Raw genomic sequence first — 15,111 nt, forward strand, 5'->3', positions numbered from 1 at the left:
GTGATGCAGAATGTTCTTAAAGAGGATTGCCATAGTTTTTCTTTTATTGATATTTAAGTTTCTCTCATAATGTTGTGATCATTATCTCCATGTACATAGCGTTCTGACCTGAGGGTCCTGAAGTTCTGGGGTATTTAATTTGGAATTAGGCTGTGGGTCACGTTACTGTTCTTTGTGTCTGCTCTCCATTTTAAGCTCTACATGGTGAGCCTCTAACATAGGCTTTAGGGTTAGGTGACTCAGGTGATCTCTAGTGCTATACTGAAATCTTAGCTGAAAGAATTCAAGATACTCCTTTTTTTTTTTTTATTATAGTGATTAGCTGAAGAGTACCCTTGGACATTAAAAAACCTTTCATCACTGAAGGCTTTTTGTTGTTTTTAATTATAGAACTTTTTATTTAATGCTTTATAGCAACTGACTTTAAGGTCACGAACACTTGTTGGTAAAGTGAGATAATTGGACTTGTATTCCTAAGCCTCACTGGCATATTGAGTTGCCTATACATAAAATTCAGCTTAAACCATTCTCTGTCTTCTTAAGTTCTGGGTACCCACATCACTTTTTTTTCCACTTATTTAATTTGACCTGTGCAATTTCTTTTTTTAAATTTATTTTTAAAATAATATATTAACAGTATGCAACATGATGTTCTGATAAATCCATAGTGAAATTTCAACTGGTGGCATTTCAGTGCTTCCTGTGTTTGTTTATGTAAGAGATGTTTGTTGAGCTACTGTGGCAGGTAGAGAGAATACAGGAGTGCCTAAGGAAGATGCAGTTAATATCTATCAATGGCATTCTAGTGGAGAGAAAAAGAAATTAACTAGTTAGGTAGTTACAGTACATTGTGATACAACATTGAGATAAAGGGGAAGCTTGAAGAACTATGGAATCAGAGGCTGGACAGTCAGAGAGAGATTCAAACTTCATGGAGTAAGTGACATTTAAGCCACAGTCTGAAGATAAATAAAAATGAACCAAGTAAAGAGGGATTACATACAGTTTGGGGAGAGAGGCAGGTCAGGGGGTCAGTCATGTGTAAAGTGAAGGATCAAGAGACCATTCAGCTTTGGGGAACTGAAAGTTCATTATATCTGGAATTCTTGAGTGTGATGGGTAGCTATTATGGCAACAGATAAAGGTGGAATAGTGAACTGGACTGTATAGTAATGGAACTTGAAAGCTGTGTTAAAGAATTTCAACCTGTGTTTAAGTCAGTGGGAAGCCATTGAAGAATTTTAGTTTGATTAGTGTTTTAGAAGATGACTCTGGCTGTGATACAAAAAATTAATTGCAAAGGGAGATACTAGAGGAGATACTAGATACTTAAGAAGCTTATGATTTAAATTAGATGAGAGATAGTGGCCTAATTAGGGAGTGGCAGTAGTGTCAAAAGACTGAACAAACTTGAGAGGTATTTAAGAGATAGAAGCAACAGAAGTTAGAGATATGGTAGGGGTTTCTGGGTTGAGCAAGTAAGAAGTATCCTTTTGGAAAGGAATGTATTTTCTATGTGGAAAGGTGAGTTAATTTTATATAAGTGTTTTATTTGTATGTCCTGCTGAATGTCTGGGTGGTGGGGTGCCAGTGGGCTGTGGGCAGAAGCCAGTTTGTGGTGGGCTAAAGAGTTGAGCGTGAGTGGGAGGTGAAGAAGTGGCAAAAGCAGCTTTTGTTGGTTCTCCCCCATCTTTTTTTTTTTTTTTCAATGAGATTAAAAAAACAGAGATAAGTAAGAATCTCACTTTACTTATTTATTTCAGTCTTTTCTACTGAATTATGTTGCAAGCTTAGATAGTACTTCATGCTTTAAAAAAAGAAGTCATACGGTGAAACATCTAACAGTTCTGTGAAGAGTGAAAAATGGATGCTTGCTGCATTTGAAAGTCCCTGCTTGGAGTTCTTTCAGTTCTGAGACTGAGAGTTGCAGAGTGAAAGTTAAATATACATACTAATTTTAACTTGGCCTAAATCCACAGGTGGCATTTTTCTTAGTCTGTTCCTTGGTAGTTTCAATTGTCAAGACTAATACAATTATGTAAAGTTTAAAAATAAAATAAAAAAAAAAAAAAAAGAAAGAAATAGCAACTCTTACCAGCAGAGGGTGCTAGCTTCCTTCTGGTTGAAATCTAAGCTGACTCTTAACTATCGGAAGTGCTTAGTAGACTGTTGCTCAGTGGTTAATTTTTTCTTCAGATGGGATGGAGGTAGATACTACACCAACAGTTGCTGGACAGTTTGAGGATGCAGATGTTGATCACTGAAAATGATGGATGCTGCTTTAGGGTGAGTATTTTCTCCCTTGTCACTGAACATGAAAGTCATGTGAAACAATTGATTTTTATTTTCAGATTTGAGGAGAACTCTAACAAATTAGCAGTTGTGGGAAAATGTTTTTTAATCCATTTATGAAATTACTTGAAACTATGTAGTTTTTGCCGCTAAGAAATCAAGATCTGCCAGCATGGTAATGTTCAGGTTAACATTTACTGAGCACTTACTAGCTGCCAAGCACTGTGCTAGCCGTTGAGAGTACATGGAAGGATAAGACGCTGATTTTCAGTGAATCAAGAGAAGGACATTACCCTTTGTTCAAAAGCAGAGATCTCCCTGGTTGACTCATGTGGGAGCAGCAGAACTTGAGGTCATGTCCCGCTCTGCTCTTGAGTCAACTTTTCCTTCCCACTTAGGATATTTGAAACCTTAGCATTTCATCAAAAACACAAAACAGAGATTTGCTACAATAATTCACAAAGCAGATTATTGCCTTTGTGAATATAACATCTTAACCATGAATTGTGATAATGGATCTCAGCTTTCCTCTCAGCTGCTGCCAGTGGAACTATTAGAAAATAACCTTAAAAGTTCTGTGATTTATGTCTCTTTACTTATACAACATTTACTTCTGTCATTGGTAGCCATCATCTAAAATCAGCAGTGTCTCCTCTACAGTTTGCTTAAAGTATGTGTTAACATTGTTGGAGCTCTGCTAATGTTAATTTTCAGATTTCACAGTTCTGGATATCAATATTTCACTGTTGAAATAATACTTTATGGGGAATCTTTCAGTACCGATATGTCTTCTTCCCTTATTGATGAGATTCTTTATTTATCACATTCTTCATAGTATATGGATTTTTTTCAGTAATTTTTATTAAAACTGGAAAACAGATTTTTTGATCTGGCTTTAACATATTTCTTCTTGAAAAGGGACTATTCAAAGAATACCAACTACTCTATTAATAAGATGGAGAAACGTATTTGGTATGTCACTAATGGTTACACAAATGGAATGTTGGAGCATTTTTCTGGTGAGAATTCTTAGGATTCTTTGAAGTACAATTTTTATGATGAAATAACTGTAAAATAGCCACAACTTTCTAATGAACTGATAATTTGTTTATGTTCATTTTGTGCTATAGCTGGAGCAAAGAGATTTTTATTCATAAAGTTTATGAGTAAAAAAGTTCTTCATCTGGATAATGAATTAATTATCCAGCATTAACCTTAATTAATTAATCTTAATTCCAAACAATGTCTGTAAATTTTTAATCATTTAAAATTACATTTGGCTTTGAGGAGAGAACAAGAAATAATTGGAGTATGTAGGTAGGTATCAGAAATTTCAAGATAATGAAGCTAGGACCTCTCGATGGACAAGATAGAGTGCGGGGGGAGGCACATGAGTGGTGGAATCACAGCTCCACCACATTACCAGCTCTGTGCCTTCAGACAAGGAGTGTAACTTCTACGATTCTCAGTTTCCTCTTCTGAAAAATGAAGATGATAGTAACTGCCTGGCAGGATTATTGCAAAGATTGAAATATAATATATGTAAGTCCTCTGGCAGTCTTGACTAGGCATTTAATAAATAATAGCTATTAGTATAAACACTGTAAACCTTTTGTTTTTCAGATTCTGCTCATAACTGTAGGAGAGAACTTGGTGCCTCTTCCACTGTGGAGTGGGTGTTGATGAAAGTCTTTTTCTTTCTCCAAAACTTACCTGAACCAGTTCTTTCTTGAGACAGAGTATACTGAGACAAGAAGCTGTCACCAGCACAAGAAACTATGACCTTTATTAACAAAGGTGAATTAACTTAACCAGAAGGGTATTTGTAGTTTATGATTTACCCCAAACCGTTGTGTCTAGGTGTACCCTCTGAGTAGGCCTGTGATTCCCACCTTCACTATATGCATCCTCAAAACCTAGCAGGACTACGTGGTGGAAATGCGCTGGCGTTTGAAGGTGTAGGTAGACTGCGTGGGAAAGAGAGGCTGAATCTAAGCTATACGCCTTAGGGCCTAAGGATACCCTTAACTCCTTAAAAAAGAAAAACAGAGGTCTCGGAGAAATCCTAATCTCTGCACTTTCCACAGGGATAAAGGTCTTTTTACTAACTGGGGACCCAGGTCAGTTAACTCTAGGGAGCCTCTTCAGAAACAGCCCAGCCACACGTATTACCACTAACACAAGTGCTCCTGCCTTGCCTTTGCTCCTTTCACCATGTTTCATCAGTCTGTTCTGTTATAACCGCTTAGGTTGTATCCTTTCATTGCCAGCCTCTCAGGTCAGTTTCTGTAAAAGAACAAGCGGAATTGGGATGAAGTTCTCAAAGTATTTCAGAAAATTGTTTTGTCTTTGTGATAGCTTAACAAATAAATTTAGGTTTTCTATATTATTGTGCTCTCATTCTTGACTAAAACTATTAAAGAGAAACAGCTTGTAAAAAATTAGTGTTTTGACAAAAAACGAGATTCTTGTTGGTCTTTGACTTTTGCTGAGAACATGAACATGGAGTGAGTAAGAGATGTATAGGGCTTTTGAGGGACAGGGCAAGGTTATAACACTGCAGAGGGACTTCTGCTGCTTCCATCTGAACCAGGAGTGATTTCTTATAACATACTTTTCAACTCTCAGTTTTTAGAGATACCTATCAGGCTGATTTATAATTACAGGTTTATACCTGGACTTTATGACCAAAAAAATAGGTTAGAAAAGCTCTTCACAATTACCTGACTAATTAGTGACTAATTTGTCACCACTAAACCCAGTGTTCTTTTCAGCACTTTTATTTGGTTTCCCTCATCTTGCATGGTGGACTGGAAAAACTAATATTCTTTCTTCTGAGCAGACTCTCATAAATACTGAATTTGTTAAAACAAGCAAGTAAAAAGGCCACTTTTTACAGAGACTTTGTATTGTTCTGGGTTCTTCACATGCACTATGTGTATAATATTCTTAATCACCTTATGAAGTATAGGTGTTTTTTTGATCCCACTTTAGAGATGAGGAAACAGTTACAGAGAGAGGTAAAGTAACATTTAAGGTCATACAGATAGGGAGCAATGGCACCCCACTCCAGTACTCTTGCCTGGAAGATCCCATGGATGGAGGAGCCTGGTAGGCTGCAGTCCATGCGGTCGCTAAGAGTCAGACACGACTGAGCGACTTCACTTTCACTTTTCACTTTCATGCATTGGAGGAGGAAATGGCAACCCACTCCAGTGTTCTTGCCTGGAGAGTCCCATGGACAGAGGAGCCTGGTGGGCTGCCGTCTATGGGGTCGCACAGAGTCAGACACGACTGAAGTGACTTAGCAGCAGAAGATAGGGAGCTGTGATTTTTAAGCCTGTGCTCCCAAATACCATACAGCCTTACTGTCTATCAGCAGCTTAAAGAAAGCACATTTTCTCTTTATTGCAGGGTTTTCAGTGTTAAAATTTCAGTGGACAGCACAGGAAGTTCCCAAATTTCTCTGCTAACAGTCTCAGTAGCACTCATGATTCTGTCCTAGACATTTATCCATTCTGCAGTAAGCAGTCCATGTATCTCATGGGCTCTTCCTAGAAATTCTATTTGAATTGCTTTTTAAAGTCATGCTTACATACTTGTAATCATGACTTTCAGTGAAACATTAAGTGCTCTTTGATAACATGTCAACAGAATGTTGAGATCATGTGCACTGTGTTTCCTGTAGGCACTACTGTGGTCAGCCTGGTATTGTGGATAAGGCAGTCAGCTAAGATGCAGGAGACCAGGCATCTAGTTCTGACTTGACAGACAGTATTTAACCCCTCTGGTCCTACTTCCTCATCTTTGTAAAATAAGAGGATTAGGTTCAATGTCTGAATGACTTTAAAAGATTCAACTGTAACATTCTGTATCAGTAGGGAGCTGTACCCATAGCTTTGGGAAAATAAGAGAAGGTGAGAAGAAAAGATCAGGTTGGGCTGTTTTAAAAAACTCATAATGATCACTAACCCAACATTTCTTGATTCTATTTGAACTTAATTTTAGGGTTGCTGGAATTGGTTTGTTTCCTATTTCTTGAGGTAGAGAAAATTTAAAGAAAAGACATAGATACTCTCCGCCCATAATATGAGCCATCTAAAATATCCTTAAGGCTAGTTAGTGATCATCTGTTCTAGATTCTGTTGTTTAAAACATAAATTCATTAAAATATCCCAGTGTATTTCTGCCTCCCTTAGATTACTTTGTCAGATATTGATACTTTTCACACAGGCTTCTTTAAATGTTAATTAAGTATTTTGAGATATTGTTGGGATCTTTGCTGGTATGATTGAAGATGAGAGATTATGCACAGATGATTGTAGCCCTTTACTTCTGGAAGACAAGTGTGATTACTCATTGCTCAGAGAGATTTTAGATATTTAGATAAAGTTTTATATATCTGCAGTATTTCACATAGAATCACTGTATAGCTAATTCTCATACAAATCATGTTTTTCAAGTATTTCTAGAATAGGTGAATCTGGTACCACCTTCTGTGACTTGTCATTGAGTCACTCGGTCATGTCCAACTCTGCAGCCCCATGGACTGTAGTCCACCAGGCTTCTCTGTCCATGGAATTCTCCAGGCAAGAGTACTGGAGTGGGTTGCCATTTCCTCCTGTTAATTCTAAGAAAATCCCTTCTGAGGGTTCTAATAGAATTGTTGCCATCCCATGACAAAGAAGGTAAAATTGAAAAATATTTTCATTCGCATATCGCTCTGTCTTCTCTTATCTATGTAGATAAAACCAATATCTAATGTGGGGGACTTAATAACTTCAGATGAGAAATCAGAAAAACTCTTTGGGAGAGCAGTGGAGCTTAGAATTGTTTTTAACAATAATTTTAAGAAGAAAAATAGAAATATATAACTTGGGGATGAGGAGGCTAAATAAAAGTGTATAAGGCTAATTCTTAGGATTTTATTTTTGGATTATTTTGAAGTTTATATGAATCACTAACAACAGTGCCTGAAAGATGATGCAGTAAATGGTAATTATTACAAATAGTAATTAATTCTTTCCATAACAGAAAGAAGCGGCTACAAATACAATGTTAACTCACCTTTTAGAATACATTTGAGATGCCTGATATTTAAAATTCCACTGAGCAATTAAAAGAGATGTGATAAAATTATGTACTTTTTCTCAAAGGACCTTCAGGCCTTCACTACAAGTCTGTACTCTTGCTCTACAAACAAGTCCATTATACCTGAGCATCTAGTTTATTTTGCATGTAACAGGTTAAAAAGGAGAAAAGGGTGGTTGCATCAAGCATATCAATAGCAGTAGTAGTAAGTAGCGGACAGAATTAGGAAGAAAAGCAAATACATATTACCCCAAAATAACAACCTTCATAGTGTATAATGCAAATGTATGTGAGGATAGTATATCAATTTATGTTCATAAAAGTATGATCAAAATTACCAGCCTAAATTTTGGTTGTAAATAAACCCAAAACTGGCTAATTTAAGCAGGAAAAAAAAAGTATTAGAAGGCTATTTGGTAGCTCACGAAATGGACATGAAAGGTGAAATAAACCAGGCTCAGAAAAAGGTTAGGAACTCCAATTGGTTTACATAAGATGTGATTCCTCTGGGTTGTTAGGCTGATTTAATTGTTTTATGTCTTTGAGTGACTGACCACAGGGTCCTGGTTGGTACTCTATGTGTTGCCAGAAAACAGGAATATCTGGTCTGTTCAGCTTCTGTTGTGGAAGGGCACTCCCTCTGCCTAGGTTCTCACAGTGGTGGATTACCCCAAATAGAAAAGATCCTTGGATACTGGTTTGCAAAATTTACAGCTGGGCTTCCCTGGTAGCTTAGTGGTAAAGAATCTGCCTTCAGTGCAGGAGAAACGGGTTCAATCCCTGGGTCAGAAAGATCCCCTGAAGAAGGAAATGGCAATCCACTCTAGTATTCTTGCTTAGGAAATCCCATGGACAGAGGAGCCTGGTGGGTTACAGTCCATGGGGTTGCAAAAGAGTCAGACACTGAGGCTTAGCAACCAAACAACAATTGCAAGCCTAAACCTTAAAAAAAAAACACCTTATAAATTGAGGTTGTATTTAATTAAAGTTAAGGAAGATTTTTATAAATACTGAGGGACATACTGTTTGTCAAATTTTATATTTTTAATTAAAAAAGTTTTGGCTGTGCTGGGTCTTCGTTGCTTTGCAGGGGCTTTCTCTAGTTTTGGCGCTACTGTTCACGTTGGTGCAAGGGCTTCTCATTGCGGTAGCTTCTCTTGTTGCAAAGCATAGTCTGTAGGGAAGCTGTGCGGTAGTTGCAGCGTGCAGCTCAGTAGTTACAGCGCATGGGCTTATTTGCTCCGAGGCATGTGGAATCTTCCTGGACCAGGGATCAAATCCGTGTCCCCCATATTGGCAGGCAGATTCCTATCCACTGTGCCACCAGATAAGTCAAAATTGAAAGTGCACCTGAGTCCTCCAATTAAAAAAAAAGGATCCAGACCACCTGCTGAGTATAAAATAATAATAAAATGCCCATGAGAGACCCAAAAACTTCACTTAAAGGAATTTATTTAAAAGATAAATTTTCACACTAGGAAAAGTCTAAGCACAAGGATATGAATAGTATCTTTATTTGTAAAAGACTGAAAATAAACTCAATATCTATAATTAAGCCTGAGTGAACTATTTTTTTAAATGTATTTATTTATTTTAGTTGGAGGCTAATTACTTTACAATATTGTAGTGGTTTTTGCCATGCATTGACATGAATCAGCCATGGGTGTACATGTGTCCCCCACCTCCAGTCCCGAACTCTCCTCCCACTGAGTAAATTATTTACAGTACCTCTGTACAATGGAAAACTATATCCCTTAAAAAAAATTGAGCCTGTGTACCAATACTCAGTAAGCTCCAAGGTCCATTAATTACGGTGGGGATTATATATGTCACGTGCATATACATGATACATGAGAAAGTTATTTCTCGGAGAGGTAGGGAACAGAGGTAGGAGGGAAACTTGAGTTTTTTTTCCCTCTTCATGAGTTGTCTCCCCTCAAAAAGATGTTGAAGTCCTAACACCCAGCACCTGAGTGTGACCTTATTTGGAAATAAGGTCTTTACAGAGGTAATCAAGTTAAAATGAAGTCATTAGGATGAGCCCTAATCTAACATTACTGGAGGGACATGTTCTTATCTGAAGGGAGAATTTGGACACAGAGATGACATGGATAGAGGGAAAGCCATGTAAAGATGGACGGCTATAGTGAGGCATGTACAAGCAGAGGAATGCCTGAGGCTACCAGAGCTAGGAGAAAGGTCCAGAACAGATCCTTCCCTAGTGCCTTTAAGAGGGGTCATGACTTCTGACATCTTGACCTTGGACTTCTGCCCTCCAGAGCTGTGAGAAAATAAATTTCTCTTATTCTAAACCACCTCATTTATGGTACTTTGTTATGGTGTTACCAGAAAACTAACCTGTCCCCCTGCCCAGTTGTATTTTATTATTCTACCAGTTTATTGCTACCAACCCATCTCCCTCAACCCTCGTGCACACGTGCTCAGTCATGTAACCCCATGGACTACAGCCCACCAGGTTCCTCTGTCCATGGATTTTTCCAGGCAAGAATACTGGAGTGGGTTACCATTTCTTTCTCCGTGTATTTTTTTTTTTAATCTGAGGAATAGGGATTTGGGCTTTATATTGTCATTTATTTTTATTTATTTACTTGGCTGTGTCAAGTCTTAGTTGTGGCATGTGGGGTCTTTGTTGTGGCTCACAGGCTCCAGATCTCATGGGAGTTCCCCAGTGGAGGGTGGGATCTTAGTTCCCTGACCAGAGATCCAACCCACATCCCCTGCTTGCACAGTGGATTCTTAACCATGGGACCACCAGGGAAGTCCCTGTATGTCAGTTTAGAGTTTAGAAACAGTTTAGAGTTTCAGAAAATCAGAAAATTTATAACAGTCATTCATTGTTTAAATGCAAAACTCTGCAGGTAAAGGAAAAGTTAGTTATTACCTAATTTTATAAATAATTTGTGTTATGAAATATTTTTGGCGTATTAAGACTAATGTTACCTAGAGAATATTATGTTTAGTGAAATAAGTCAGGAAAAAAACAAATACTGTATGATATCACATGTGGAATTGAAAAATAATACAAATGAATGTATATGCAAAACAGAAACAGACTCACAGATACAGAAAACAAACTTGTGGTTACCAAAGGGAAGAAATGGAGAAGGAACAAATTTGAGATATGAGATTAGCAGATATGAGCTATTAATATCATGTAAAAAGTAGATAAGCAACACGGACATATTGCATAGCACAAGGAATTATAGCCATTATCTTGTAATAACTTAATGAAGTATAATCTGTATTACAATCACTATGCTATACACATGAAAATAATGTTATTCTTAACTATACTTCAGGAGAAGGCAGTGGCACCCCACTCCAGTACTCTTGCCTGGAAAATCCCATGGACGGAGGAGCCTGGTAGGCTGCAGTCCATGGGGTTGCTAGGAGTTGGACACGACTGAGCGACTTCACTTTCACTTTTCACTTTCCTGCGTTGGAGAAGGAAATGGTAACCCACTCCAGTATTCTTGCCTGGAGAATCTCAGGGACGGGGGAGCCTGGTGGGCTGCCAGACTCTATGAGGTCGCACAGAGTCGGACACAACTGAAGCAACTTAACAGCAGCAGCAACTGTACTTCAGTTTAAAAAAAGACTAATGTAACACATACCAACATAACTCACATACAATTAAAGCTCCCTTTGTAACCACTATCTCAAATAGTGGAATAACCACTATCTCCAATTTGGTATTTATCATAACTATGTATGTGTTTGCATTTTTGCTCCATGTGTATATATCCTATAAACATTACATAGTATTGGGTTGCATGTTTTGTAACTATTACTAATTGAATCTTTCTGCCATTTTTCCTACTTAGCACTGTAATAGTTTCATTCAAGTCGATAATAGGCAAGGACTTCCCTTGTGTTCCAGTGGTTAAGAATCCACCTTGCAATGCAGGGGCCACGGGTTTGATCTCTGGTCAGAGAACTAAGATCCCACATACCATGGAGAAACTAAGCCCAATGCCTCAACTGCTGAGCCCACTAGAAAATCCACAAGCTGCAACTGCTGAGCCCTCACACCACAGGTAGAGAATCCATGTGCCACAGTGAAAGGTCCCATGTGAAAAAGATCCACATACCACAACTCAGGCCAGATGCAGCCAATAGAGATGTGTCCAAAGAGATGTCCTTTTTTAAAAGTTTGATACAGGCAGCTCTCTAGCACAGCTCATTCATTCTCATGACGGGCTTGTAAGATTCCAGTTATTCATTATTAAAGCAGTGCCGCAGCAGATATTCTTACGCATGTCTTACATGCATGTGTGTGTGTGTTGCAGTAGCTTTCATTTCATCTACAATAAGAAGTACTTTTCCAGCCAATAGGACCCACAAATGTTAATTTCTGCTAATCTGTCCCAAAAAATTTCGTTTAAATATGTAAACCTTAAACTTTGCTAGATTTTGCTAAATTGTGCTCCAAAATGATTGGGGCTATTTAAAGTAATAGTTTCCTCCTAATATTTTTGATATTTCCAGACTTCTGAATTTCTGCCAACCTGATGAATATGAAAGTAGAATTTCATCATGATTGTAGTTTCCATGTTCCTGATTATTAATGAGATTGAACACCTTTCTGCTTTGTACATTTGACTCTTTTATGTTTTTTTGCCTAATTTTTTTCTTACTCGTCTGTCCTTTATATATTCTGGACTCCAATATCCTACTCTGTGACATGTCTTCATTTTGTTTATGGTGTCTTTTAAAAGCAAGAAGTTGTGGAATTCTTCCTTATGTAGGAAGCTGTCAAGTGTAGTTATTCTAGCCCTAGTAGTCTAGTACAGTTTTGCTATAGCATGTTTTTAAATAATGTGAACCAGCTCATAAATGATTGCTAAAATAGGGCAGTGCTGTCCATATACCCAGAAATCACACTGATTCATGTGCAGCTTTTCCCAGCACATTAATGTTTTACACCAACGGTTTTGTAATAGTTAAATCAAGGAATATATGCCTTTCAGTCTGAAATAGGTGCTGCATGATTTGATTGCTTTAATAGGATCACTCAATAGAAACATGAAATTATTGCAATAATTTGGGTAAGAGTAAGAGGAGAGTGAAAAAGTTGGCTTAAAGTTCAACATTCAGAAAACTAAGATCATGGCATCTGGTCCCATCACTTCATGGGAAATAGATGGGGAAACAGTGGAAACAGTGTCAGACTTTATTTTCTGGGGCTCCAAAATCACTGCAGATGGTGATTGCAGCCATGAAATTAAAAGACGCTTACTCCTTGGAAGGAAAGTTATGTCCAACCTAGATAGCATATTCAAAAGCAGAGACATTACTTTGCCATCTAGTCAAGGCTATGGTTTTCCCAGTGGTCATGTATGGATGTGAGAGTTGGACTGTGAAGAAGGCTGAGCGCTGAAAAATTGATGCTTTTGAACTGTGGTGTTGGAGAAGACTCTTGAGAGTCCCTTGGACTGCAAGGAGATCCAACCAGTCCATTCTAAAGGAGATCAGTCCTAGGTGTTCTTTGGAAAGACTGATGCTAAAGCTGAAACTCCAGTACTTTGGCCACCTCATGTGAAGAGTTGACTCATTGGAAAAGACTCTGATGCTGGGAGGGATTGGGGGCAGGAGGAGAAGGGGACGACAGAGAATGAGATGGCTGGATGGCATCACCGACTTGATGGATGTGAGTGTGGGTGAACTCCGGGAGTTGGTGATGGACAGGGAGGCCTGGCATGCTGCAATTCATGGGGTCACAAAGAGTCGGACATGACTGAGCGACTGAACTGAACTGAACTGAAGTAGATGGAGGCTTGACCAAACTATGCTGGTAGGCCATAATGAAAAGTACAAAAGCCTACTACCCTAGAAAGACACATGTGCACAAGAATGTTTATTGAAGCATTGATTTAATATTGAATAACTACAAATACCACCAATAGAATGGATACACTTTGCAATCTGAATTAACTAGAGCTGCATGTATTGAGTTATATCTTAGACAACAAAGTATAGATGTTTCATATACAGATGGATATGAGTCTGGAGTTCAGGACGGTTGTATAAGCTGGACATAGAAATTAGGCAGTTATGATACAGTTGCTATAAAACCATAAGATTGGGTAAAATTACCAAGGGAATAAGGAGAAATAGAAAAGAGCTCAGAGGACTGAGCCCTGGGAAGGTATCGTTTAGTTTGGAGGAAAGGAGGAAGAATAAACTGAAAAGACAATGATTTTGGGGAAGTGAAGTGATTCACAAGGAGAAAGCAATAAACTGTAGCAAATGCTGCTGATAGGTAAGAAGTATGAGACGTTGACTTAACAACATTAAAGTCATTGATGGGCTTGGCAAGAATTTCAGTGGAATGGTGGAGTTGAAGGCCTGACTAGAATGCTTCAAGAAAAAAATGGGAAGAGGAAAATTGAGCTTCTTCAGACTCACATCATCACATCTGCCTACCTAAGTCTTCTGCCCATATATTCTTACCTTTTGTCCTGTTTCTATGAACCATCTGTTGTGCTTCTAGCTAAGGCCTGCCCCTTCAGTTGTGCATTTGCTTTTATCTTTTCTTAGCTATTAAAAACTGAACCTAAATATCCCCTCCCTTTCCGACATCATCATTTTCTCTACTGCATCATTCCTCTCAGCATGTAAGCATGCCAAGTATCTTTCCCACCTTAAAAAAAGAAATTCTTTCTTGATCCAATTTCCCCTTTAGATACCACCCACATTTTCTTTGTTTATAGCAAGTCTTTGAAAGAACTGTCCTACTGCTACCCAGTTTTTCTTATATTTCATGTATGGAGGCAGGCATGGAATAAGTAGACAGTTGGAATTAATTAAATTTTGATTAACCTATGTAAGCATGAGGAGTTAGAGGAACAAGGGAATTAAGATTCTGTGCAAGAGTGTAATTTAAGCTGCTTCAGAAGAGAGTAATTGATAGGGGAGAGAGATGGTGGTAGTATCAATGGACCCAAGTTCCCCATGGGGGTTCAAAGTATTGGAGATAAAGAAAGTAGGGTGAAGTGAGCTGGAGAAAGGGGTTAGTGATTGGGGAAAGAGGTGTTTGAGGTCAGAGAAGAGTCTGAGTTACTGGTAATGACAAGCTCAAGGTTATGACCAAATTTGTAGCTGAGGCAGAAGAGAAAGGAAAAATTACTGAAGAGCCTTCAAGTTCAGCCAATGAAGTGGGAGGCCAAGATCCTGGAAGGATCATCTTTGTAAGTATTGAAATCACCAGCAAATGTAACTGGAGTAGTGTAGAGAATGAGTGAGAAAGGAACTACATTCCGAAAAGATCAAGAAGGAATTGAGGGGTCTGTACAGTAGATACAATAGATACAGTAGATAGAATTGCAGGAAGGAGTACCTAGGTAGAAGATGGCATGGTCTGATGACGTTATTAATGGAGGCAGCAGAGAAAAGAGCCAAGCTACCATTTGAGAGGGCTGCAAGGGGAAACCATGTCATCAGAAGTCATAACCTCTAATTCTGAGAAGTGAAGTTTAGAGAGCTGGGTATTTTCACAAATTAACACTCAGTTTTCTTAAACCACAGTCTCATGAGAAAGAGAGAGGAATTTATGAATTTTTAAAAATTATGTACAGAAAAAGCCATGAAACAAGTGAAATTCAGCTTCATGTTTGGAAGACATAGGGAGTGGCAAAGGGATTATTTTAAAGGGACCAGTCTTTTTTATTTTATTTATTTGGCTGCACCGGGTCTTAGTTGTGGCAT

The 15,111-nt window shown here is 38.2% G+C and overlaps 1 protein-coding gene across 1 annotated transcript in view; it reads left to right on the top strand.

The window, feature by feature from the left end:
* The window catches only part of CLNS1A (chloride channel, nucleotide-sensitive, 1A), a 20,573-nt gene extending 15,892 nt beyond the window's left edge, over positions 1 to 4,681 (top strand). The window contains exons 6-7 of the mRNA XM_010853240.1: positions 2,197 to 2,286; positions 3,916 to 4,681. Coding sequence (XP_010851542.1) covers positions 2,197 to 2,264 — 68 coding nt within the window. The 3' untranslated portion in view covers positions 2,265 to 2,286; positions 3,916 to 4,681. The remainder of the gene's footprint in view (positions 1 to 2,196; positions 2,287 to 3,915) is intronic.
* Positions 4,682 to 15,111: the final 10,430 nt, after the last annotated feature.

Source organism: Bison bison, unplaced genomic scaffold, assembly GCF_000754665.1.
Source record: "Bison bison bison isolate TAMUID 2011002044 unplaced genomic scaffold, Bison_UMD1.0 scf7180017864324, whole genome shotgun sequence".
NCBI lineage: Eukaryota > Metazoa > Chordata > Mammalia > Artiodactyla > Bovidae > Bison > Bison bison.